The 27680-nt window shown below is 40.1% G+C and overlaps 2 protein-coding genes across 2 annotated transcripts in view; one reads left to right on the plus strand and one right to left on the minus strand.

The window, feature by feature from the left end:
* Positions 1–16439, plus strand: part of STK26 (serine/threonine kinase 26) — a 55056-nt gene extending 38617 nt beyond the window's left edge. The window contains exons 4-12 of the mRNA XM_070066771.2: positions 4065–4121; positions 8637–8745; positions 8848–9005; positions 9739–9924; positions 11367–11515; positions 12519–12612; positions 12997–13059; positions 13144–13280; positions 14467–16439. Of these exons, the coding sequence (XP_069922872.1) occupies positions 4065–4121; positions 8637–8745; positions 8848–9005; positions 9739–9924; positions 11367–11515; positions 12519–12612; positions 12997–13059; positions 13144–13280; positions 14467–14491 (978 nt within the window). The 3' untranslated portion in view covers positions 14492–16439. The remainder of the gene's footprint in view (positions 1–4064; positions 4122–8636; positions 8746–8847; positions 9006–9738; positions 9925–11366; positions 11516–12518; positions 12613–12996; positions 13060–13143; positions 13281–14466) is intronic.
* Positions 16440–16678: 239 nt separating this feature from the next.
* Positions 16679–27680, minus strand: part of FRMD7 (FERM domain containing 7) — a 60082-nt gene continuing 49080 nt past the window's right edge. The window contains exons 8-12 of the mRNA XM_017349954.4: positions 25654–25749; positions 24126–24289; positions 21514–21582; positions 20942–21017; positions 16679–19397 (exon numbers count right to left, since the gene is read on the minus strand). Coding sequence (XP_017205443.2) covers positions 18315–19397; positions 20942–21017; positions 21514–21582; positions 24126–24289; positions 25654–25749 — 1488 coding nt within the window. The 3' untranslated portion in view covers positions 16679–18314. The remainder of the gene's footprint in view (positions 19398–20941; positions 21018–21513; positions 21583–24125; positions 24290–25653; positions 25750–27680) is intronic.

Here is a 27680-nt window from a genome sequence, read left to right on the forward strand (position 1 = left end):
CCACCATCTATCTCCAAAACATCTTCACCAGTTGAAACTTTATACCCACTAAAGCATAACTCCTCATTCCCCCTCCCCACAGTCCTTGGCAACTACTATTCTATTTTCTGTCTCCATGAATTTGACTGCTCCAGGTACCTCATATAAATGGAACCCTATACTATTTGTCCTTTTGTGACTGGCTTATTTTAATTCTACCTGCTAGTATATGTGGCCAGTGTTATGATTGGCTGTTGGATTGAAAGATCAGCTCATTTAATTCAATTTGTATATGTATATATAACAAATTACAGCTCACATAATTCGATATATAAGTAACTTCTATCAAATATATCAGTAAGTTGTAAATTATAGCTTATTTACTCATAGGTGTATTACAAATAATCTAATATCAAATACCTATAATGGTAATTTTAATGTTTTTTTGTATAAACAAATAAACTGTAAGTTCCACAGTAGCATTTCTCTCCTCATTGGCCAAATGCCTGCTTTAGTGGCAAGGAATTGCTGGTCGGAGGCCTCGGTGGGTAATAGTTGATACTTCAGATATCAGTAATTTGTTAACACTAGGCTCCAACTTCTTCCAAGTAACTAGTATAACTCTAGAGCAGTTACTCTTCAGGTGTTCTGAACTTAGGGACAATTTCATAATCCCTGACTGGCCACCCATGTTGATACAGGACGTTACCTTTTTAAAATATTTAAAAAGCAAGCCAAGCACACTTACTTGCATTCTCCACACTAAGTCTCTCAATGTGGAAGTCATCATCCCTCAAAATAATAGGATCATATTATCTAGGTTTTTCAGTTTGGTTTTGTCTGTGGTTGACGTTTCCATTGAGCCAATCATGCATGTTGTGGACGAGGAACATGTTAGAAGAATCTCTTGTGGATTAAGCTTCCATGAGCCTAGAAGGGGCCCACCAGCTGGCCAGTCCCAGCAGTACCCACTTAGGCCTTGCTTCAGGCTATTCCTGCCCAGGAATCTTCTGAATGTCCAGCCCAATGGCCATCTTCCACTGAGGCTTGTCTCTAGATGTAGCAATCAAAAGGAGGCAGCCAGAAAAGCTATTGGGTAGCCCTGGTCCTCTGCCCATTGGAAGAAGTCCTGGTTCCACTGAACAGTTTGCTTACTGATAAGAAGCATTATTTTCAGACCTGAAGTTGCTTAGACATTAACATCAATAACTTGGCAATATGTATGGACTGCTTTATAAAGTCACTTTTAAAGGTTTCTGTGAATACTTTTTAGTGACAGAGAGTTGGTAAGTTTCTGTTTTGCATTAGTACAAACAAAAAGCACACAGTGTTTTTAACTTGGAAAACAGGTGCTTTCATTCACGCAGAACTGCAAAACAGATAAACATGTTTTAGAAGATCATTTTTTTAAAATGTCAGGTGCTTGGGAAACTTTCTGAATTCATAATGTAGAGTACAATGCTTGTTAGAAACAAACATGTCAAAAGAAAATTTTTGAAGTTTATTTTATTTGAGAGGGAGAGTGTGAGATTAAAGAGATCTCCCATCTGCTGGTTTACTCCTCAAATGACTGCAACAGTGGGGCTGGGCCAGGCCCAAGCCAGGAGCATGGAACTCAGTCCAAGTCTCAGAAGCCCAACTGTGTGTACTGTTACCCACTGACCACTCCATTCCCCAAGGTGTGTATTCACTAGCGGCTGGAATCCAAAGCAGAACTGAGACCCAAACCCAGTCCTTTGATACAGGTACGATGTTGGCATCCCAAGCAGTGTCTTAACTGCTAGGCCGAATGTTCACCCTAAGGGAAAAATCTTAAGTTATCATAAATAACACATTTTTCTTCCCTTGATATAAAGATTATTCGGGTTCACAGTTCTCACCTTCTGGTGCTGAATTTCTATACATAAATACAAGGTGCATGCGCCACTCCCAGAACTCCTCTTCCCACCCCACTATTGTGGGAATTTATTTCCTCTCTTCCATATTGTATACACTGCTACTAACAAAGACACTCAACTCCTTCAGTTCAAGCTGCTTTGCTGTGGCCTGCCAGAGTGGATGTCACCATTAGTGGAGGGGCTGAATGGGGTCAGGGAACACTGTTTCTCTCTTTCTCTTATACATCCTACATAGTTGCAGAATTAACAAAGGAGAATCCTTTTGTCTCAATATAACCGAGCCCTCCCTGCAAGGTCCCTAACCTCAGGCCACATCCCACCCCCCACACTACCATGGAAACCCACTTCTGACTCTTCGCCCCTCCTCCACCATCTGTTAAGCACTCATCATTACGTCACTGGAGTTCCTTCTCTGCCTTGATAAAGTTCCAACTCCATGGAGATGCTTGGAAATTTTAAATTGAACTCCTGAGTACTTTCCAGAAGTGGCAGAGTTTGAGAGTTGAGCATCTTCATCCCACAGCTGGGGCTGTAAAGGTGAGAAATGTATTCCTGGCATCCCAAGGTGAACCACAGCACTGAATATAGTTTCCTCCCAGAAAAAAATTGTTAAGGGATAAATAGTAGTTTCTCTGGAACCCTTCATGCTATACTACGAATACATTTCTGTTCAATTGTCTTTTGCAGGGACTACCCCAGGAACCTAGACATTGTTTTTATGGGAAAATGCTTACTTTCAAAATTCCAAACATCTTACTTAGAAATGGACTTTTGGAACCATTTACAACTTGGCTGTTGCCAGTATAGTAAAACCAACCATTCTGCTTCCAGTCAGCTCTGTGGTCCCACAAAAATTCAGAGAATACCACTTATGAAATGGTATGGAGAGATATCCCTAGTATTTCAGGCTGTAGGTGGGGGAAAAGGGGGGGGGTAATGATTCATTCCAAAGTTTAACTGAAAGAGCTGAATGGTATGTGTTTATGTATGTGTGCACAATTGTTTTAGAATTCATATGTATGTATGCTCTTCTGTTTCTTCTTGTGCAACTCATAGTGAAGTTCATTCCAATTGCAGTAATCATCTGCTTTTTAAGCCACATAGTCCCTTTTTCTTAACCATTTACATCAGAAGAAAAATAAGCAATATGCTTTCTAGGTTCCAATATATACTAATCATGACTGGTACATTTAAAAAAGGAAAGCCAAAAAGTGAAATAAAGAAAAACATCCAGCCAGTGTCCCCTAAGCTCAAGACTTGCAAGAAATGGGGCAGGCATTGGGGCAGTGGTTAAATCACCATTTGGGCATCCATGTCCCCCAAGTCAGAGAGCCTGAGGTCCAGTCCTGTTTCCTCCACTGCCAATGCAGCTTCCTGATAATGCACCCCCTGGGGGGCAGCAGGTGATGGTGGCTCAAATCCTTGGATCTCTGTCACCCGTGTGGCACATTTGGATTGGTTCTGAGCTCCTGCTTTTCACCTGGCCCATCCCTGGCTGTTGAGGGCATTTGAGGAGTGAACCAGTAGATAGGAGATCTCTCTCTCTCTCTTTCTCTCTCTCTCTCTCTCAATGAATAACGATCTTTTTTTTTTAAATTGCACAAAGCTATTAAAGAGGATTTTGAATGTTCTCACCACAAAGAAAAGATAAACATTTGAGATCATGCATCTGCTAATTACCCTGATTCAAAGATTGCAAATATGTACATTTATCAAAACATCACATAGTACCCCATAAACATGTATAATTTTATGTGTGAATTTAAAAAATAAATTCTATGAAACTCTAAAATGGCAGGAGAAGGATTCAGAATTTCTACATGTGTCCACTTGCCTCCTCAGTTTTAAATGCAACTGTCTTTTCCTTTCAATCTCATCATTCAATATTAATTAATTAAAGGTGTAGTTTACTTTTTCTGGATTTTCTGAAAATCAGTATTTGCAGCTCAACAACAACAAACAGTACTTGTGTTGGTTTAGCCATATCAAAGGGTGAATAGGTTTGGAGAGGCGAACATTGGCTGGTTCATTTTGTAAAGTTCTATGGAAAAATATGTTCTTAAGTTCCAAGCAATAGCTTTTAAACCTGTATCTTAGCATCAATGCATTGGTATGTGAGGTTTAACATTTTTCCTAGTGTGTTTTTTTGGCTCAGGTTTGTAATTGAAATGTTTCATGACTTTACAGGGTTCAAAATTATGGATAATAATGGAATACCTGGGTGGTGGCTCAGCACTGGATCTCGTAAGTATCTTAATTACACACAAACACATGTACCAATGCACACTTTTTAAAAATGAAGATCATCAAATAATGTCTTCTTATTTTTAAAGTGGAGCTGAGTTTTCCTAACCAAAAGTGATCAAATGCATTTTCTTTTTTTTTTAAGATTTATTTATTTTAAAGGCAGAGTTACAGAGAGGCAGAGGCAGACGGGGGTGGGGGTGGGGGGTCTTCCATCCACTGGTTCACTCCCCAAATGACCGCAACGTTGGAGCTGGGCCAATCTGAAGCCAGGAGCCAGGAGCTTCTTCCAGGTCTCCCATGTGAGTGCAGGGGCCCAAGAAATTGGGCCATGATCTACTGCTTTCTCAAACCATAGCAGAGAGCTGATTGCAAGTGGAGCAGCGGGGACTCGAACAAGCGCCTGTGGGCTATGGCTTCACTTGCTATGCCACTGCACCTGCCCGTCAAATGTATTTTCAAGACTTCAACCCTGACTGCAAGTGACTCAAAGTTTCAAATAGTATTAGGAACAGAGATGACTATAGGAGATTTTCTTTCCTTTAGGCAGAATGATGGTTAAACCATTCTAAAGAAATGGTAATTAAACTTGAGGGAGAGCCTCATCTACTTCTAGGCATTCATCTCCATGCAATCAGTTGTGCTGTGCTGTTTGGTAATCCTTCCCTGTGTCTCTGTGTCTCACCTGATTTTTGTATCCTAAAGCTTGAGTTTGTTTTTTCCTCTCTCTGTTCTGTAGTGAGAGAACTCCACTGGCATTTCTTTGCATAATAATTGATCCCGCAAATGGAGTCAGGCTTCATTCTCTTTTTTTTTTTTTAAAGATTTTTAAATTTATTTATTTGATAAGTAGAGTTACAAACAGAGAGAGAGAGATAGAAAGGTCTTCCTTCCGTTGGTTCACCCCCAAAATGGCCGCTACAGCCGGTGCACTGCACTGATCCGAAGCCAGGAGCCAGGTGCTTCCTCCTGGTCTCCCATGCGGGTGCAGGGCCCAAGCACTTGGGCCATCCTCCACTGCCCTCTTGGGCCACAGCAGAGAGCTGGACTGGAAGAGGAGCAACCAGGACAGAACCCGGCGCCTATATGGGATGCCGGCGCCGCAGGCGGAGGATTAACCAAGTGAGCCACGGCGCCAGGCCCCTCATTCTCCTCTTGAAGTTAAATGATCTCCCTTCCAGTTGTCTTGTCACAGAGTCAAATTGTCCAATACTTTGTTCATTAATTCCACAAGAAGCCTTTCAATTGCTCCACAGTCCTCCTTCCATTGTCTAAATATTACTGGCCCTTTCCAAATTTATCAGTTACCTTATCTGGTCCCCTAGGCAGTCACCAAGTCCCTTCCCTTTTTTTAGGCATTGGCAGCTCTCATCCACTCTTCATCAGGATCGCTGATAACAACATTAAGCCTTTAAAACAGACCAACCCCAACTAATAGCCCTAATTCATATCCCCTAGTAATACGACAGTCACTTTTATGAAATCTCTGAGTGAAATGAATTGTGATATCTTAATCTCATCCTGCCATTCTGATCTCTGCCTACCAAAACAAATGGCAATTAATGAATATGAAGCCAACAAATTAAAACTGTTCTTAGCACTTGGTCCCAGTTTTACCATTGATTAGCTGACTAAAAGTTGGCAAGCCACTTACTGTCTCTCTACCCTAATTTCCTCAAATGTTAAATGAAAAAATTGGAAGCTGTCATCGTGGCACAGTAGGTTAAGCCACTGCCTGTGACTCTGGTGTCTCAGATAAAAGTGCTGGTTTGAGTCCTAGCCACTCCACTTCTGATCCAGCTCCCTGTTAATGCACCTAGGAAAGCAGTAGAAGATGGCCCAAGTACTTGGTCCCTGCTACCTTCTGTAAGGCCACGATGGAGTTCCTCGCTCCTGGCTTTGGCCTGGCTCAGACTTAGCTGTTATGGCCATTTAGGAGGTGAACCAGTGGATGGAAGATCACTTCTTTTTCTGTCTCTCCCTCTCTATGACACTCTGCCTTTTAAATAAATAAAAATAAGTCCTTTTTTAAAAAATATGAATAAAGTAGCTTAGTAATCATTAGTTTTTATTATTTTAACTAGAAAATTCAATAATATGGGATGTCATCCATAAATTTGTGGAACTGGGCTTTGTAGGAAGAGAAATGTACTTCTTCTCCATTTTTAATCCTATAGAAATGAATGCTGTCACTTGGTGGAGCTAAGAAAGAGTTAGGTGTAGAGGACAGCTCTGCTGCCAGGAACAGGAGAAAACAAGAAGCATGTTGAGCAGAGTGTATTTCTCACTTTCAACTGCTGCCTGACTAGATGTCAGCATTATGTAATGTGATCCTCAAGAGTCCCTCCCATTCTTGAAAAAACAGTGGCATGTGAACAAACTTGGAACATATTATACGTTATTTTGTCGAATTTATTATAGCCCACTGCTTTCCAAAAAGAAATATAGCCACCTACAACAAAAATACATATAAAAAGGTACATAGCATAAAACATGAGCACCAAGAAAGAAACTAATATGCTAACTGTAAGAGAAGATATAACATAGCATGCTGCATTGGGGATTGGCTGAAAGTCAAGGCAGTTTGAGGAAAATCTGCAAGTCCAGAAGTGTAAAGTATTGAAAGAGGAAATGCCCCTCTCTTGCATATCCTCACTTGAAAACAGAGGCACATTTCTCAAGATGAGAATACTGCCCTGGAGAGGAGGGGTTACCTATTGGAGACAGTGGCCCAGAGTAGTTCAATTAGCACTCCAAGGACAGTAGGCCAAGACCTTGGCATAATCTTTCCCAAAGTTGTACTGGTAATTTAAAAAGAAGAATCTCTGTTCCGTCTACTTTACTTTCCTGCTGTTTACAACTCCCCCTCTTCTAATCACTACCAACACGTCTAAGGAAGCATTTTAACCAGAACATCTGGGACCATATTCAATTTGATAAGAAAATAGCAAAATGCACCCATACCACCTGTCCATGCCCGTTTACCTGCCACAGTCTTCCTTCCCATCCTCCTCCAGCAGTTAGCTAATAGTTTCACTGAACTTTAAACTGAATTTAGGGTGTAAAGATAAGTCAGTGGGCCTTTAGGACTCCTTTTTGAGGCTTTTACCTAAGTGTATTTTAAAACTCTGGGTTAGGCAGTATACTGTTTTATCCATGTGAGTAGTAGCTAGTACCCCATGGACCTTGCCCAACTTCTTAAGTAAACAGGGCATACCTCCTTTGGCCCTGCCAACGTTTTATGATCAAGTGATCCTGAGCACCAGTCTGAATAGTATGGTGATTGTCCTTCAGTTATTTACTACTACTTGAGAATTTCATTGCCAGCCATCAATGAAATGATATGCCGTTTTCACCTTTTAGAATGACTTTAATCACTACTGTTTAAATAGAAACTTTTGGGGTGGAAGTTGATAGATTTAAAAGTAAATAGATAATGTTACCTAGGAAAGGGACCCATGGTATTAGAGAAATCCCTAGTGTATACTGTATACCCAGACCACAGTTAATATTAAATGGTGAGACCGAAGTATGCGTTCTATTTTAAGCTGTTAAATTGCAACATGAAAAGTGCCCTGTATTCCGCATAAATATGGCATTCATGAAAGATGAAATACACAAGGTGCCAAAGAGCTGTGAATCCCTCCCAGTGTGAGGCAGCATGGGCAGTGTTTGATTTTCACCACCTCTTCCCTCCTTCCAGCAAACAGAACTCTACCTCAGCTCTGACTTTAGCTTCCCACCCTTTCCTGTAATAATATTGTACAGTCCAGTGTTTGTGCTTTATGAGGTACCAGAATTTTAAAATAACCATTTAGTTTTAAAGAGAGATTTTCAGATATTCCATTACAAGTTCTCCTGAAACCTAATCATTGCTTGCCTTGTATTCCAATTGGAACTATTGGCTTTAGTACAGGGATGGGGAAAAGAAAGGGAAATGTGTTACATTGACTTGAAAAACTATCCCTCCATGACTTGAAAAAAAATTATTTTTTTTACAATGGAAGTCTGAAAATTTTAATTATCATATTCCTGGCTAAATTTAAAATTTGACTCTCAAAAAGGCTCTATTCCTTACAATATTAGTGAGATACATGAATGCTAAAAGCTGACCTATCTGAGCAGATAGTTGCAATGGAAATCTCATGGGCGGTCTCATCTAAAAATCAGTTTAGTGTCAATGTCTAAAACTTTGAAATAGCAAATGCAGAATTCTTTTGTTATTTGTGCATATTTAGGCATGAACCTTTCAGGTGAATATTCAGGAAACCCGAAATTCAAAGCTAATAAATAAGTAAAAGTGCTTGTATTATCTTTCAAGCCTGTTCATTCTTTTGGACTTAACTAACCCTTTGGCTATCTTCCCCTACATTTTTAATTTGTCCTCATTTCTTTAAATATTGGTTTAATAAACAGAGCTGTTTTCATATATCTAATTTCAAAGGTAGCCATTTTGAATTTTGCCTTTCCAAACTTTTATACATGTGTGAGTGTGTATGTGTTTTTCCCCTTAAGCTGCGAGCTGGTCCATTTGATGAGTTCCAGATCGCTACGATGCTAAAGGAAATTTTGAAAGGTCTGGACTATCTGCACTCAGAAAAGAAAATTCACCGAGACATAAAAGGTATACAAAAGTCTAATACAAACCTGAGAAAAAAATACGTATATTCCAAGAAAGCTGAATTTTCGTGTTTTTTTTTTTCCTTTTTTTTTTTTTTCCTCCTAGCTGCCAATGTCCTGCTCTCAGAACAAGGAGATGTTAAGCTTGCTGACTTTGGAGTTGCTGGCCAGCTGACAGATACACAAATTAAAAGAAATACTTTTGTGGGAACTCCATTTTGGATGGCTCCTGAAGTTATTCAACAGTCAGCTTATGACTCAAAAGTAAAGTATTACCTATACAAACTGTTTTCGCTAGTACATTTTATATAGCATACTATCCTAGCTAATAAAGTACCTTAGCTTTCCTTTTTTTGTTTTTCTGAAGCTAAGCTTATGTCATTTTGCAACTTATGCATGAACTCCCTTGATTCTGGTACTGTCTGGGTCATATTCATGTCACTGCCTTTCCATTTCACTTGTAATAAAATCCGAAGTCTTTATTGTGACAAATAAGGCTTTACATGACTTGGACACTGTCTGCTTTTCCAGCATCTTCTCTCACCACTCTCTTCTGTGATCTCTCTGCTTCAACCACAGTGGCCTCCTTGTTCATCACACATAGCAATTATAGGCGGGCCTCAGAACCATTGCACTTCCTTCCTTCTGTCTGTGATACCCTTCCTCCCAGTCAGCTCTCTGCTTGAATATCATCTGCACAGTGAAGTCTTCCCTAGCCATCCTATGCAAATCCGCAACTCCCTTGATCCCATCATTCACTATTCGCTTACTCTGCTTTCTTCTCAGAACTTAGCCCCATCTGACTTTTCATATTTATTTATTTATCTCTTATTAGAATGTAACATCCTTGAGAGTAAGGATGTTTGCCTAGCTTATTCACCTGAATCCTCCATGCCCAGAATGTTACCTGGCACAAAGTAAGGAATGTGATATTTTTTGAATAAATAAATGAATCATATTAATAAAATATATTACCATCAACTTTCTCTTACCTTAGGCTGACATTTGGTCGTTGGGAATTACTGCTATTGAACTAGCCAAGGGAGAGCCACCGAACTCAGATATGCATCCAATGAGAGTTCTGTTTCTTATTCCAAAAAACAATCCTCCAACTCTTGTTGGAGATTTTACTAAGTCCTTTAAGGAGTTTATTGATGCTTGCCTGAACAAAGATCCATCATTCGTGAGTATAAAGGGCTCTTACTATCATTTGTTTTCTATTATTAGAACTACTTAACAGCAAAGATGGCCTTTGTAACAGTGGGGATACAGTACATGTGAAAATTGTCAAAGGTCTGTCCAGAAACCCGGTTCTTCCCTCTGTTGTTAATTCTATTCCATGTTTAACCAGATCTTTAGTTTCTTTTTTCCTTCTTCTGCACCTTTTTCTTGGTCCCCAGCTTCCTCTTTATTCTAGTGCTGACTTCCTATTTCAAGGGGAAGGAAATTTGAGAAGTAAAGTTCTTTTATGTTATATCGTTATTAAAGTATGTGTAAATATTCACAGTGATGTATTCACTTGTGTTTTCATTTTTCATGAAAATTTATGTTTGTTTATTTTTATTTAATGTTTATAAAGGGCAATAAGAAGTTATATATTTTGCTGATCCGTTGAACTCCATTCATATACTTAGCACATTTGATTATAGTTGGCTTATTGTTGTTAAAAATAAAAACTGCCTTGTGACTTCTAGAGGTTAGAAATGTAGAAGACCTCTCTAAGCTTGATATAACCATCTTTAAGTTGATAACAAACATTCTGATATTAATAAAATGCTGGTGGGGATAAAGCGCCCCCCCCCCTTCCCAGTGCCTGGTGTTTGCATTTAGATGCATTAGCATTTGATGGATGATGGAAACTGGATTATAAGATCTGTACAGATGAACACAACAGGATAGCCTTGTTTTCATAAATTTTTTTTCTGAATTTACAGTAAACTTATTAAAAGTAGTTTAAAGCATTATTTTTTACATGTATTGTTCTACTTTTGAGAAATCCCTGGTTTGTTAGCTTGGCCACCTTCTACCCATTGGGTTTTAGACAAATTGTCATACCAAAGTAGTGAATTTAATTTGAATGCCTTGAGCCACTTCAAGCATAGAATTAGCAGGGCAGGTGTTGCAGTGCAGCTGGTTAAGCTGCCGCTTGAGACACTCACAGGGCATGTTGGAGTGCCAGTCCAAGTCCCCACAAGTGTGCCTCCTACCCAGCTTCCGCCTAATGCATCTTGGGAGGTACCAGGTGGTGGCTCAGGTGTTCGGGCCCTTGTTACCCACTTGGGAGACCCAGATAGAGCTCCCAGTTCCTGGCTCTCTGCATGGCCCAGCCCTGGATGTTGCCAGCATTTGGGGGCAGTAACCAGTAGATGTAAGATCTCTCTCTGTCTCTCTGTCTCTCTCTGTCTCTACCTTTCAAATAGATGAAGACAAGTAAATTTAAATTATTAAAAGAATTTTAAAAGAGTGTTTTTAAAATAATAGAATTAGCCACTTTCTTCCAGCTTTTTAGTTGTTATATCTTTAGACATACTATTACATCTTTTAGCTTAATGAGTTTGTTTTTACCTCTTTTACAGTCATAAAAAGCCAAGAAATAATCCTGCACCCTTGATATTTTTTCCATAGCGTCCTACAGCTAAAGAACTTCTGAAACACAAATTCATTGTAAAAAATTCGAAGAAGACTTCTTACCTCACTGAACTGATAGATCGATTTAAGAGATGGAAGGCAGAAGGACACAGTGATGATGAGTCTGATTCCGAGGGTTCTGACTCGTATGTACAATTGATTTAATTTTTATGTAGGTAGCCCGTTTTAATGCTGCATGTTTTAGCTATAATCCAGTGCGCTTGCTCTACCATAAAATATCAACTGTGTTCTGAGGTTTTACTTTAGCAGCTATGAAAGTCTTTTTTCAGTCACAGTATGTGGAATACATTGAATTTGGAAATATGTTTTTCTTGGAAGTGAATGGTTCTAGTTTTAAATGGTCTCAGTCTAACCCCTAGTGGATACATGAGTATATTACAAAATTTTGGAACAGAATTTGATTAAAGGTGTTACATAAGTTGGCCCAAACTAATAAGGAACTATGTCTTCTCCTACATTGGTGGCAATCTGTAAATCCCCCTAGAGAACTGACCTCCAGGCCTTTCTCGCCTCATCGCTACATTGCAAACGTCATCAGATTGGTACATTTAAATATTCATTTATGTATGAATTTTGCCCCTTGCAAAAATGGTGTTATTTTTTTAATAGCAGCATTTTCATTAACAATGCAGCCTCAAACTAGGAAAGCCTATTATTCCACCACCAGGGAACTGGTACAAATGCAGCACCAAACTGCTTTCGAGTATACTCTCAGATTCTTGCATTTATGAGATATTACCCAACACTTGAAAATGAGGGGAAAATACCAGAAGAGTCTGTAGCTTGTTCTTCTGGCTGTTAGCCTTAGCTGCTCATGAGAGTTACCCATGGGGCCTTAAAAAACATCACAAGTCCTGCTGCTGGACATCCAGATTAGTGAGTGGGAGCAATGGGAAACATAGTTACAGATGTAGGAAGTCTCCCTGTGGGACTCAGAGTGCACACAAACTGCACGTTTGGCGCTGAGAACTTCTGCTAGTCTGTGGTAGGATGCAGTATCCACCTGAAACTGACATCATGGAAACAATGGGACAATGATCTCTTCCAAGTCTGCCTACATTCATTTGATGTTTTCACCACATTTCATTATTTTGAAATTTATGGAGGTATCTTTGGCGATTTCTTTAGGGAATCCACCAGCAGGGAAAATAATCCTCATCCTGAATGGAGCTTCACCACTGTGCGCAAGAAGCCTGACCCAAAGAAACTGCAAAATGGGGCAGTACGTATGTGGGGGTGATCGCTTCCCCTTTTTGGCCAAAAAGTATTAGAATGACCGTCTGCCTTGCAATATACACAGTGTGCTTCGTTTGCCGTTAGTTTGCAGCTAATTGAGAAAAGGTAGAAGTCGTTAAGGTGGCCATTTGTGTATTTTAAATGTATTTCACTTAACAGATGCCTAAGCCTGGGGAATTGGCAAATCTGATGTAGCCCCGGAAGATAGAGGCCTTCTGGATGGTGGATCAGCAGAAGGCATAGGGACTTGACTTTTGTTGGGGCTTTTGGAGGAGCCTCAAATTAGTGCACATTTGCTATAGAATAACGAAGAAAAATACGAATCCATCTTTTCATTTCATGGATATAACCTTATATTATTTATTCAAAGGAGCAAGATCTTGTACAAACCCTGAGCTGTTTGTCTATGATAATCACACCCGCGTTTGCTGAAGTAAGTGCAGGTTCTCTAGCATTGAATGCCTACGTTAAGTAGTAGTATAGTAGTTTAAATGTTATAACCGCCCATCTTTCTCAGCTTAAACAGCAGGATGAGAATAATGCTAGCAGGAATCAGGCCATTGAAGAACTCGAGAAAAGTATCGCTGTGGCTGAAGCTGCCTGCCCTGGCATCACAGATAAAATGGTGAAGAAATTAATCGAGAAATTTCAGAAGTAAGCTTGAAATGCCATTTAAAAATTATCGTGACATTTTTGTGGCATGTTAATTTATGATGCAGTATAACTTTGATTCAGCCATTCCAGTTGTTGCTAACAGGATCACTGTTTAGTAGATGTGAGTGTGTAAAGTGTTTTATTCACTGCCCAGCTAAACATTAGTTTTTGGAATTATTCTCTTTAGGCATGACAAGGTAATTTTCCACTGAATGAAATGGCCATTTGCTCTCTTTTCTTTTCTCTGCTGGTAAGAGTTGGAAAAAAGGTCACTAAGCATGTTCTTATTTGGACCCTTGTAAAACATCATTTAGGAATGTTTTCATTCTTGCCACTACCCTCAGCCTTTGCAGGAACACCATTATTCACAGTTGTCAGCGCTAACATTCCTAAGTTTGACCCCCATATGAAAAGTTAAATAAAGGATTTTAGATAGAGGAACTGACTCCAAATGATATAAGACCCTTATGTTTAACTTCAGTTTCTCTTCTCTTGATTTTGCTCACATTTAAAAAAGTTCGTACATTTAAGACTTTTCCACGCATGCACACACATACTTCTTAGCTAAAGCAAGCTTCCTTAACCCCATTTTCTCTCTTCTCCGTGCATCTTCATAGTTCTCTGTACAGGTTGGGCATCCCTCTCCTGAAAATCCAAAATGCTCCAAGATCCCAAACTTTTTGAGTGGCAACATGCCACTTAGCAAGTTTCAAATTTCAGATTTTTAGATCAGGGATGCTCCAATGGTACAGTCTATGCAAATATTCAAAGATCCACAGAGCTCCAAAATCTGAAACACTTCTGGTGCAAGCATTTTGGATCTGGGATACTAAACCTATTTATGACGCCGCTGGGATCAAGATGAAACAAATCATATGGTCTGTAAAATCACACACTTTTAAAGATCCTTTTTTTCTGATACAGCCAACTTGTACTCATAAACTAAAGCCCCTTTTAAAGTCCCTTCGATTTCAGTGGAAAACTCCCATCTGTTTTCCAATTTGCCAACAAAGCCATTGGAAGTTGTGAAATCAGAGGCAGCAGGGATTTTTGAACTTACTTTTATTTTGACATCTACACAATAAGTTTGAAGAGAAACAATTTCTCTTGTTTGTTGAATCATTTCCTCAATACAAACATGCAGCATAGTTATACATCAATTGAAGTTTTTCTCTCAATTTTATAGGTGTTCAGCAGATGAATCACCCTAGGGAACTCATTGTTGGTTTCTGTTTCATATGGACCCAGAGAAACCCACCAAAGCTACTTCAAGCTTAACAATGCTTAATTCATGAGCTCCGTGTGCCTTTGGATCTTTGCGACTTTGAAGATTTGGAAGAAGCTATTCGACTATTTTGTGATGGTGTTTATCATTTTATATTTTAAAGAGATTATTTTGTAAGGAATAACTTTTAATACTATAGTTTCACCTGTATTCTAGTAAATGTTGAGATACAGTGTTGCTTTTAGGTATCATTATTTCTTAAGTTACTAGGTTGAATACCGTTCATGTTTTGATCTTTAGTTAACTGTACACTCGTGAAATATGCAGGTCTTTCAAAGTTATCCTAAATATTCAACTTTTATAAATCATCAGGCTTCAAAAAACCATTTATTTTTCAACACAAGCATATTCTAAAAATGCCTATTGGTGATGAGGTGGAAATCAGTCATACCTTCTTAAAACACAAGTTTTTAATAAGCTCTTGGCAACGAAACCTGAAAAAGTATTGACTCTTTTACCAAGTTGGTATGAATTACAGGCAGCTCAATGATTATCACATTTGAGAGCCCTGTGTTTGAAGCATTTTTAGGCAATGTGTAGCAACGGAGGTATCTTGTGGTGTGCAGTATTGACCTTCTCTTTTAGATCGAAGAGGCAATTGACCCTTATGGTTAATGGTTAGGAGTTCAAAGCAATATCACTTAGCCAAGAACGGGGTTTTGGTAATACTGGAAGATTTTGTCTGCCTTCATTTTTAAACTCTTCAGCTCAAACTGCATGGTATATGCTTGAATTTAGAGAGCTTACATAAAGCTGATTGTCATGTGATTAAGCACTTGATCAACGGGTATAACTTACACCAGCATACATGTTTCATTTTATTAAATTGTCCTATAAACTATTTATACATTTTTGTTCTTCATAATTATCAGTACATAAGCATCATTTTTGAAAGGATATTTAAATGAACATTTTCTAGTTCATATGAAAATAACCATAGTACAGGACAATTTCTGTCCACACAAAGATAGACTGTACAGTTAATTTTCAGTTATATTTATGGTACTGTTAAGTGGGTAATACATTTTTTCTGTTAAGCCCGGTATATATATTATGCCTGCCTGAGTTGTGAACTGGGGCTATATTTCAGTAGTTGTAGGATTGTTGCTATTAATTAGTTTTGATGGCTAGTGTTTTATTGTTTGGGTCTGCACAATTTGATTTTTGCACAAGTAATTTTTTAAGAAAATCTGAATAATTGCCAAATATCAGAAGAAAGATGTTCTTCAAGTAACGAGTAGCTTTTAAGAAAATTAGCCATTATATCCCCCTTTTAAAAAAAACAATAATAGACATGAGAAAGTTGTTACATCATATGCCCAGAAAATTCTTTTCATTGGCCTAAACTGTATTTCAAAATAGTGGTTCCATTCAATTTTTACCTACTCTGTAACTGAAACCCAATTACAGTTTATAATCTATGGAGGGCCAGAAATAATTTGGCAATACATATTATGGATTCAATGAACTTTTGTAAAAGTAAAAGCAGCAGATTTATGAATTGATTATTTGAAACTTTACAACACTCCCTCTACTCAAGGTTCTGGTCAAATGTGTGGTGTCTCCATGGGGAACTCTTCACAGTTCCACCACAAAGTTTGTGTTTTCATTGACATGTTCAGTAGAAGACAGGTGCACATAATGCATACACCTGTATTTCTCCATGATGATTGATATTATCAGATTCAGTCATGCCTTTAACTATACACCTCAATTTTACAAAAATTGTTCAATGGAAAAAATAAAAAAACAGCATCACAGATGCAAATTTTACTGCTTTGTCATTATAGTCATTTGTCCTGTACACTGTTTGTATGTGAAACATATTCCAGTGTTTTGGGGATTTTAAAAATAAATATTTAAATTTCATGGTCCTCAGTGTTTGCTTACTTGGGGGATGTTCTATTTTGTTTCAACATATTTCTCCTTTGCCCTTAATTGTCGGAATAATCAAACCACAGTTTCTGTTGGAAATTTGAAGATTCTCTTCACATTTATAGGAGATACTGACATCTACCCCAGTTTCTGCCTTCTATCTTGACAACATTATCAATAAAATCCCCTTTGACTCAAAAGTGCCCTGGGTTAGACAATAAGTTCAATAGTCACCTTAATTACTGTTTTATTAGAAGATCATATACGATTTGAGACCTACAGATCTCTGAAGAAAACATAAGTTCAACAAAGACTTCCAGAATTTGAGGAGAGAAACAGCATATAGCATGACGGAGTTTCAGCTTTTTCTAGAGTAAAGGTTGAGGATGACTTGAATATAGCTTCAGGGATCTATAAGATTATAGGTGATTGGGAGTCAGTATATTCCTATGATTAAATAGCTACTCTAGATTTGTGAGTTACAGGAAATGAATTCAGGATCAGAGAAGAAAGTACTAGAATGTAGGAAAGGGGTGGAACGAGGTATATGAAAACTGATTTTCATGATGTGAGGACTAGAAAGAGTAAAGAAACTATTCCATCCATCTTTTCTCCATTAAGTTATATATAACAACAGTTTGCCCATATAGTTACATCACTTCTTTGAAGTTAGTACTTAACATTATCTTATAAATATATTATACTTATCATTAAAAGCAATAAACAAAGTTCTCAAATACAATATGATACCTTCCAGGAGGGCTAGTAGAAAAATTCTGAATGGGCTAAGAAACAACGTTGATTCCTTAATTTACTCTGGTGGCAATACTATCCTTTTTCTTTTTAGCTATAATTTAATCCTATAATTCTCCACTCCTGACTATACATTTTCTTTTGACTCCCTCCTTTTATTGTGTGTTCTGTAACTGGCCATTTCCTTACTAGTAGAACCGAACCAAACACTTCTGAAACTAACCATACTCATAACTTATTTTTAATTAAATGGAGTTTTCTACTATTTATTAAAATAACATTCCTTTCATTTCCCTGCCTACATACATGCAACAAGATTTGGGAAAAAAAAAACACCACAAATTCTGGCAGGAGGGAGTAGATAAGCTGCCATGTTACTTTTGCCATTCACTAACATGTAATAATTAAGAACAGAGAAGTTTTAAGTTAAACATCATAGTGTCCTCTTCAGGTATATAGCTGGCTTTAGAAATTGTTATGATTCATGAATTCCTTGGGTTTAGAAATTGATGTAATTCCTGAATGTCCTGGGTTAATTGTAAATGTGTGTTCTGTTGAGAGTATCTATGCCACCAACTCATCCCTGAGGCTATAAGGGGCCATGCTCACCTACACATGTTATAAAAATTGAATTCCTTGACATGTAAGACCATTTTTTACTGGGCCCTAGACAAATAATGAGGGCTGAAAACGTTGTTCAGTATCATTTAAGAAGCAAATAATCAACACAGTCACAATCCTCTAAATCACACAGTGTTTTTAGACGCTAATTGCATATGCCAACCCATACCATCACTATTCTTCAGCATGGAAGAGCTCACCTTTCATTTGAAACGTCTCTACAAGGACATGTGTAATGAGGATGACAAATGTTCCCCTTCCCCCACCACGGTTGCTGGAGACGAAAGGGCATGTTCCAGAGTCCATTCGGGTGGCACAGAAGAGTGAAGCTCAGGCAATGAGGCAACAGCTGGAGTTGTCATAAGCTAGGTGCCCCAAATCAGAATAGTCCCTTAACACCAATGAATAGCAGCTAAGAAAATGGTTTAAATAAAAGTTCCCATTTTTTTTTCTTAAGCTGACAACATGGAATTGGCTTTAAAATGTTCAGAGGTCAACTTCTAAGCTAAAAAGTAATTACATGATTCTAGCAAAGTCCTGTCTTCAGCAGCTGGGATGTTGACAGATACATCTTCATCTTCTTCATCAAGCTGTAGGCTGCCAGAAGACAGGCGGATTCTGGCCATGGGTGACCTTATCCCCTTGCCATACAAAGAGTAGTAGTCTGGTTTAAGAATCTCTGATTCAGAATCACTGGATTCACTGGCTACATACCTTTCTGCTGTACTTTGATCCATTAGCACTGCTGGCAGTTCCTGATCTGCAAACATATAGGTAAACAAGTCTGCTTTACGGCTCAGAGCAGGACAAGGCCCTAAAGGTCTAAATTCCGACCCAAAAGGAAAACGGATGGTTTTCATATCTGATTGGCTCTGGGACCGTTTAGGGGTTTGCTCTTGAATGTTACATGCAAATGCATCTTCTAAATGCGGGTCTTCCTCTTCTAGATCTACGCTGATGTTACTCCTACCACTAGTCCTGGCCATAGCTTCTTGGAGTTCTTGGAGGTCTTGCTGAAAGCTCTTCAGTCTGATGCTCCTGGGACTTCTTTTGACTGGCTTCATGGCAGTGGGCTCTTTACAGCTTTCTGGCCTTGACCTTTCCTGTGCCATGATTGGAGACCGTCTGGGCACCTGGGGTGGCTTGTCCACATAAAAAAAGACTTGGGGAGGCATAATATCAACCTGCTGACCCGTGCAAGGAATATAGGGCACATCTGTGTAAGTTAGCTGCCTTGCTGAACTCACTTTAGTTGGGAGCCCAGAAGATGCGCTCATGTGGTTGTCGGCAAACTTGGAGCTGGTCTGAAAGGAACTGAGAGGACTCCTCTCCTCAAAGAAGTCTCTGGGATCAGGGTCAGTGTTAAAGACAGGGTCTGTATACATGAAAGGGAATGAGGAAGTGCTTTGGGACTGATGTAAGGATGTGGTATCTGCCTCTGGCTTGGAACGCTCCAGCTCAGCTGCAAACGTCACCTCCACAGCCGAGTTCCTCCTCCTGCTATCCAGCACAGGCTCCGATGCGTGCACCCCATTCACATTCCGGTAGTACCCCCCGCCGCATGCTAGTCTCAAGTCTTCCACCTTGAGAGAAAGGACACAAGGGTGAAAGAAGGAAGAAGCCGTTTCCTTAGGGTGAGAGCAGAGATCTACGGTAGCTTCAAATGTCAACAAGGTAGACGGTACAAAGTCATTTCAATGCATATTCTATCCCAGGGTTGATAAATAGATATGGAAAGGGTAATAACTTGTACCATGTCCCAACTTGTGTGCTTAAATGTACATGTGAAAAGTTGGGGCCAGCGCTGTGGCGTAGCAGGTAAAGCCACCGCCTGCAGTGCCAGCATCCCATATGGGCACTGATTCGTATCCCGGCTGCTCCACTTCAGATCCAGCTCTCTGCTATGGCCTGGAAGGGCAGTGGAAGATGGCCCAAGTCCTTGGGCCCCTGCACCCATGTGGGAGACTCGGAAGAAGCTCCTGGCTCCTGGCTTCGGATCAGCACAGCTCCAGCCGTTCCGGCCAATTGGGGAGTGAACCAGTGGATGGAAGACCCTCCCCCGTCTCTGCCTCTCCTTCTCTCTCTGTGTAACTCTGACTTTCAAATAAATAAATAAATAAATAAATCTTTTAAAAAAAAGTACATGTGAAAAGTGGCTTTTGAATGTTCCCAACACACAGAAATGCTACTTGTAAATGTCTGAGGTGCTCTATATGCCGGTGACACTGATCTGATAATTTACACATTGTACACATATATTGAAATATCATATTGTCAATTAAAAATTTTCAAACTAAAAGGCAAAGTACATGTGACATTCTTCTTTCCCAATGCCATTCCACTTCCAGCCTCTGAGTCTCTGTACTTCAGGGAGCATTGATTTAGTAGTTACGTGGATGAACTAGCAGTCTTGCCTGCTAGTCCTGGCTCTGTCTGACTCGCTGTGTGACCTTAGGCAAGTCTCAAAGCGTCCCTGTTCCAGCCTCCTCCCTTTTCTACATAAAACGGTGGGGAGGAGAGTAGGTTCACATACTAGATGGTACCTTTCATCATTTTACCTCTGATGCCTTTTAGATAAAAACTGCCTGTGACCTTGAATGAAAGCATGAAAGTTTGAGACCTATAATTAATATTTTAGAAAGAGCCAAAGAAAAATAATTAACAAGGTTCATAGCCCAAATAAAGCCACCATCACCTCACAGTTCCAGGGGAACAACACTTCCTCCTTGAGTTAAAAAATGACATGGCAAAAATGCTGTAAAACCTCAACCCAAGACTATACCTTTCTCTAAAGCCTTAAGATTTTTGTAGGCAAAAGAGGAGAGCTTTTAGTTTAAAAAATACATAACGAGGGAAATTCACTTGGATTGTTGCACTTTGCAAGATGTTAGCAATACCGGTTGCAATGTGAAGATGTGCCAGTTCCCTCTGGTCTACAAGTAGTTTACTACATGTTCTATTGGCAGGAAGGTCTGAGCTGACAGACCCTCCCAGGAGACTAACCTACTCATACAGACTAACCTTTTTACATCCTGGGAGATTCTGGCAGAATCAATTCTTGGAAGCATTTGAAATTTGGATGAATTTCCCATTTAGCTAATGAAACAGGAATTTTCAGAAAGCTTACTTGTTTCGACACATCAGAGAGGATGTCTGGTGAGGACCTGCACTGCCGTTCATGGTGCTGAGATGGGTAATGTTTCCTGAAATCCCCAAACAGAGAAGACATTGAAGTGGTCTTCACATGAAAACTAGCATACACGGTACATATCTAGATTCAGCTTAAAATAGTGTGTGAGAGAGAGAGAAATGAAAGCCAGTACTGGGGCCGGCGCTGTGGCATAGTGGGTAAAGCTGCTGCCTGCAGTGCCGGCATCCCATATGGGCGCCGGTTTGAGACCTGGCTGCTCCACTTCCGATCCAGCTCTGCTGTGGCCTGGGAAAGCAGTGGAAGATGGCCCAAGTCCTTGGGCCCCTGCACCTGCGTGGGGGACCCGGAAGAAGTCCCTGGCTTCGGGTTGGCGCAGCTCCAGCCTTTGAAGCCAATTGGGGAGTGAACCAGTGGATAGAGGACATTTCTCTCTCCCTCTCTTTATCTCTCTCTCTCTCTTTCTCTCTCTCTCTGCCTCTCCTTCTCTCTCTGTATAACTCTGACTTTTAAATAAATAAATAAATCTTAAAAAAAAAAAAAGCCAGTACCTTTCAAATGGCAAGCTCTTCAACCTCCCTTTTTTCCCATATTCCAAAAGTTGCCTTTGGGTTCTTCCACTAGTATTGAAGATAAGATAAAAATCATTCATTCCAGTTATCATTCAATCGGTTACTAAAAGTTCAAAAGCCTCGTTTGTTGTTGAAACCAAGAGTACTAATGAATGACATATGTTGTGAAACTTGAACCATCACATTAATGGTAAAACTCACCCACCCATAAACGAGGAATAGAGCAATCAACAGAAAATTGTTTAAAGTCTCAGAAATTCTGGGCTTGAAAAACAATATACTTTCCTTTAAAAGTCTTTCCCCTCCCTCTAAATCAACTGTTGATTCTTAATTTTACACACAGCTTCTAATGAGGCTGTTTATCTGTTGTCCCAACTCATGGCAGAAGGAAAAAAACATCAAACTAAACAGTAGAAGGAGATTGCTCCAGTCAGGCATACACTAGTAAAGAAAGCCAGCTCACTGCTGGGAAAAATACAAGAGTCTAAGTAAATCCTTCTGAAATAAATAAATAAACAAATAAATAATCATGAGAATAATAAAACCCAGAAAGTCTGGGCCATTTATCACTAAAGTGCAGCATCTGACATGCCTCTCCCGCCCCAAGGCCATCCCCACATTACAGCTGCCTGCAGAGGATAATAAGTGATGTATAGAAAAACTCTGGTCATTATGAAAAGGGCAAAATATGCTCAGTGTCATCTGCTTACGAAGGCAGAGATTTTCAAAATATACATTGGAAAGATTCCATCAGAAACACATAGATTGAAAATTTCAGTTCTTACTGGGGCAGGCTTCTCTTGGAAAAAAATGTCTTAAATAGAAGCCTTTGATTCAAATGTTCTTAGTTTTGAAATGCCTTTCCAAAGAATTCCTACGCTTGTGTGCTCATGTAAAAACAAGATCTTACTTTGACCTCACTTCTGTTCCTCCAGGATGTGGAGATGTGACCTGTCGTGAAGAGCCTCTGGCAAACATTGCTCAATCTTTAACATTTATTTATTTATTTATTTATTTATTTATTTAAGAGGCAGAGACAGGCAGAGATCGCCAATCTACCAGTTCAGTCCCCAAGTGTCTGCAATGGCCCAGGCTGGGCAGGGCCAAAGCCAGGAGCTGGGAACACAATCCAGGTCTCCCATGCGGGCAGCAGGGCTCTAACCACTTGAGCCATCAGGTCCTGCATCAGCAGAAGGCTGCTGTCAGGAGCCAGAGCCAGGCTTTAAGCTCAGGTACAACAACGTGGAATACAAACATCTCTACGGCGGTCTAGCTGCTAGGGTAAATGCCTACCTCTGCTCAATCTTTTTAATGCACTATATATTTCCCTATTTAAAAATGAAACCTGAAGGGCCCAGGTTTGTGACAGAACAGCTAAAGCTGCCACCTGAGATGCTGGCATTCAATATGGGTGTCAGTTTGTGAACTGGCTGCTCCACTTCCAATTCAGTTCCCTGTCAATGGACAGAGAAAGCAGCAGAAGATGACCCAAGGGTTTGGGCCCCTGCTATCCATTTGAGAGACCTGGATGAAGCTCCTGGCTCCTGGATCCTGGCTTTGGTCTGGCCCAGCACTGGCCATTGCGGCCATCTGGGGAGTGAACCAGAAGATAGAAGGTCTGTATCTGTCTCTTCCTCTCTCTGTAAATATGACTTTCAAAATAAATAAATATGGTTTTTAAAAAAAATATGAAACAGAGCCGGCGCCGTGGCTCACTAGGTTAATCCTCCGCCTACCGTGCCGGCACCCCGAGTTCTAGTCCCGGTTGGGGCGCCAGATTCCGTCCCCATCGCCCCTCTTCCAGGGCAGCTCTCTGTTGTGGCCTGGGAGTGCAGTGGAGGATGGCCCAGGTCCCTGGGCCCTACACCGGCTTGGGAGACCAGGAGGAAGCACCTGGCTCCTGGCTTCGGATTGACGCAGTGCGCCGGCTGCAACACACCGGCTGTAGCGGCCACTTGGGGGGTGGACCAACGGAAAAAGGAAGACCTTTCTCTCTGTCTCTCTCTCTCACTGTCTAACTCTGCCTGTCAAAAAAAAAAAAAATGAAACAGAGAAGATTGGATATTGATTTCTTTCACTATAAGAAATTGTTAAATTCTTGAAGAGATAAATATATTTACCAGTTAGACATTATACAATGTATATATGTAACAAAACACCACAAGGTACCCCATAAATATATACAATTTTTAAAATAAATTTTATTACTTTATAAAACAATCTTTTTCATTTTTATCCTATCTAGTGCTTTCTCTATCTTTTCTCTATCTTTTGCCTAAGTTTTCTTTTCCATGACTTATGTGTAAGTTGGATATAGGGGAAATAACAGATTCCTGGAATACATTTTCTCAAACTGCATATGTTCCCCCAACCTTGCTGAGATTCTGATCTAACCCTTAAGTCCCCCCATTTTCCTGCCTCCCAGTAAAGAAACTGTCACCTAAAGAATAAATAGTAAAAGGTATAACTCATTACCTTTTAAATGACTGAAATGGATTTTTTATTGCTTCTAGAATTTGAACGCCTATCACCCTGCTTGTTACTGAAACGAAGCAATGTGTATGCTTGCCTGTGTGCAATTATTTAATTACCTATAGCGGAAACTAGAACCCTTGCTGCAGAGTAAGGTTTTGGGCTTTGATTTGGGCTCTTCAGAAAGCCTGAAAAAAGCATGGTACTCCACACAAGTCTTCCAGAAAGCCTTGCACGCGTCTCGGCTGGCCATGGTAAACTCCAAGGTGTCCTTGCACAGCACCTGTATAAACCAATTCCCATCAAGCAAAACATCTTGCAAGAATATCAAAGACCTTCACATCCCAATGCCTTCCGAACTATGGGTTGAGGGGCCCATGCAGCTTTTGATTTTCCACTTGGCTTCCCATAGGCTTCACACCTACTGAAACCAAATGATTGGCAATCTTCCAAGGAACAGCCAAGGCCACTGCTCGCAAACAGATCCTTCTCTAAGAAGCTAATCTTGCTTTGCACACACCCTCACCTCCAACACTTTTTTACTCCTCTTCTCTGCCAGAAACACTTTTATGAAGCTGTAAATTAGGTCAGAGTGAACATCAAAGGGCATCCTTTCAAGGTGACAAGAAGTTATAAATGACCAGCGGGAAAGGGGAGGGAGATTTCCTGACAGATGCAGTGGTTTGGAGGATGATTACATGTATATGAGTCTTTTTAGTGTGCTAGCTAGAAATACTTCTTCCCCCATATGCTACCTTGTTTTATGATGCCATGTCTTGCTCACTTAGCAAATTCTAATCTGTCCTAGAGAAACTTGGCCTTCCGGATCTAAAGTTCAAGTTTTCCCTAGCTCCTAACTTACAATATACTCCCCTTTAGATGGCATGTTTGTAGCCCAGTTTTCAGCAGCCCCACCAATCCACTGCACTGACCACCTTTTCTCCCATTCATCTCCAGCTTCCTACATGCAGCCCGCAGGGCTTTCCATGAGCTCCACATTGGATCTGGTCTCCTGAACGGCCCAAAAGGATATTTTTACGTAAGGCCCAGATCAAAAGAAGGAAACCCAGACAACTGGATCTTCTATAGGTCAAAAATTAGTTCATACACATGTTTATTGCTTTTATGGTCATAAAAGAAATCCTTTCTAGCCCCTTTGTCTCACCCTGTACAGCGCAGCCTTGTTGAATAATGGCTTCTTTTGTTTATATGTATGGTCACCTCACATATCCTGCTTGGCTTTGGCATGTGGTAGGTAGCAATCGTTTTTGTTAAGGAAAGTCAGTGAAGACACGTTCTAAAATGGAACAGACTATATGGAATTAATATGTCCATAATCCTAGATCTAGTTACTCCCATTTGACTCAAATCCCTGACAAAATAGTATTCAAGGAGACTTGTCTTTCAGGCCAGCTGACCCACTTTCCTATTCCTTATTCACTCTGAACTGCGAAGCTGACTTCTTAATGTTTTGCCTTTAGTGAAAATACGACAAAAGCTCTGGTTTATTTATGAAGACGCAAAGGAGGTGGCACATCATCCCTAAGGACCAGTCAGCTTTTACCCTCATAGTCAAACAATTTGCAGAAGCAACCAAGAAATTCCAACTGAACAGAATGGAAAATAATTTATTAGAAAATTACTTACCAAGATATTGGCATGAAGTTTGATGAGAAAATGCTTTCTCTTGAAACTCAACTTGCGAATTTTAGCCCAGTTGAAAGTATTGATCTTTGTATTTCCCTATAATGAAACACATGGCTGATGACTGAATATCAGCATGAGTCGGTTTGTAAGGTAGTGCAAACCTAATAGCAAATTAACTTCAAGAATGAGACCATCTTGGACCAGTCTCTTATACATATTGATCCTGCTGCACTCATTACAAGATATGGCTAAAGAAGGCATTTCAGGTGGAATAGAAGGCTGCTCTGGACTGCAAGCAAGAAAGGATATGTCTTCCCAGGGCTGAAGGCACAGCAGTGCTTAAGTGATCAGCCAAGAGGGGCTTGGTGCTTAGTAGGTGGTCAATAAAAGTGTGAATGAGCGATGCTGGATTTAAGAAAGATAGGAGGGAAGAAGGGAAGGAGGGAGGGAGGGAGGGAGGGAGGGAGGAAGGAAGGAAGGAAGGAAGGAAGGAAGGAAGGAAGGAAGGAAGGAAGGAAGGAAGAAAAAAGGAAGGAAGGAAGAAAAAAGGAAGGAAGGAAGGAAGAAAAAAGGAAGGCTACGCCTGGAGAAGATCTTGCCAAGAAAGGGAACTCACAATAGGAAAGGGTTACTGCACTAGCTTCTCCAATCTTATCTTTTTCCCATATTTACTGATTCAACTGCTAAAAAATATGCTCTAGTTCTCCTGCCCCCCATTTTGCAAACACCTTCAATAGCTTCCCACTGCCTGCATCATCAAATCTTGGCTGGACTTCCCTGCCCTATCCCTACTGAATATACAACTTGTTTTCCCACTGCTCTCAGAAAACACCATTTTGTCCAACTCTGCACCTTCCCTCCTATAGTCTCCTCATTGTCTTTATCCCACATGCCATCCACATGGTCAAACCTTCTTGCTGCTTCTGACAGCACCTCTTCTAGGATATTCCAATTACTGTAGCCCATACCCATTTCTAACTCCCTTAAACTCCTTCAGGTCTCCTGATCTGCCTCCAAAGCTTAGCTTTTGGTTTCTTTGTTGTTTGTTCAATAGGTTATCTATTTACATGGTCCAAAAATCAAAGGTACACAAAAAGATATATACTATTGAGAAGTCTCATTCCCACAACTGTCACTCCTACTTCTGTCCCTATATTCCCTTTCCCTGTAGGCAACCACATTTATCATTCTATCATGTATACTTGCCAGACAACTACAAGTAAATGTGGCAGATTAGCTGTTGACTACTTACTGTCTGATATTGATCACTATTTCTCTGGTCTTTCAAAATAGACTATAATCATCTTAATGGCAGGCACATGTCTCCTGTTTGATGTTAATTTCTTTATTATGTCATGCTTTATTCTTCTCAGGGTATTTTCTGTTTGCCCTGTCTCTGGAACACCATTCTTTATCTCCCAATCATATCCCTTTGGCCAAAATAACCTCCTCATGTTTTAGCTTAAATGTTAACTCCCAATCACTTGTGTCACCTTAGCAACCCCCCTCCCCCCATTCTCCTCGAGCAAAGCACATCACATGTATTTGGAATTATTTGTTTAAGTATCTTTGTTCCCGCTATTAGAGTTTTAGTTCCATGAAGGCAGAATCATTCCTGTTCAGCTCTGTAGCTCTGCTGCCTGGCACAGAAAGGGTACATAAGAAGCATACTGACGAAAAGGATGAATGAATATATAGCTGCCCGCCTCTGGAAACATACTACAAACCACTGAATTGTACAGTTCAAACAGGTGAATTTTACAGTATGTAAATTATATCTCAATTAAGCTGTTTTTAAAAGAACACAACGAAGAACACATAGAAAGTATTCAATACATAAGTATGTATTCTTTGACTGGATTTGGGGTAGGGACAATAGATACTCTAATTAAGACCAGTTGGGGGTCAGTGCTGTGTTGCAGCAGGTTAACACCCTGGCCTGAAGCGGTGGCATCTCATGTGGGTGCCGGTTCTAGTCCAGGCTGCTCCTCTTCCGATCCAGCTCTCTGCTATGGCCTGGGAAAGCA

Source organism: Oryctolagus cuniculus, chromosome X, assembly GCF_051225735.1.
Source record: "Oryctolagus cuniculus isolate XC-2025 breed Fujian yellow rabbit chromosome X, ASM5122573v1, whole genome shotgun sequence".
NCBI lineage: Eukaryota > Metazoa > Chordata > Mammalia > Lagomorpha > Leporidae > Oryctolagus > Oryctolagus cuniculus.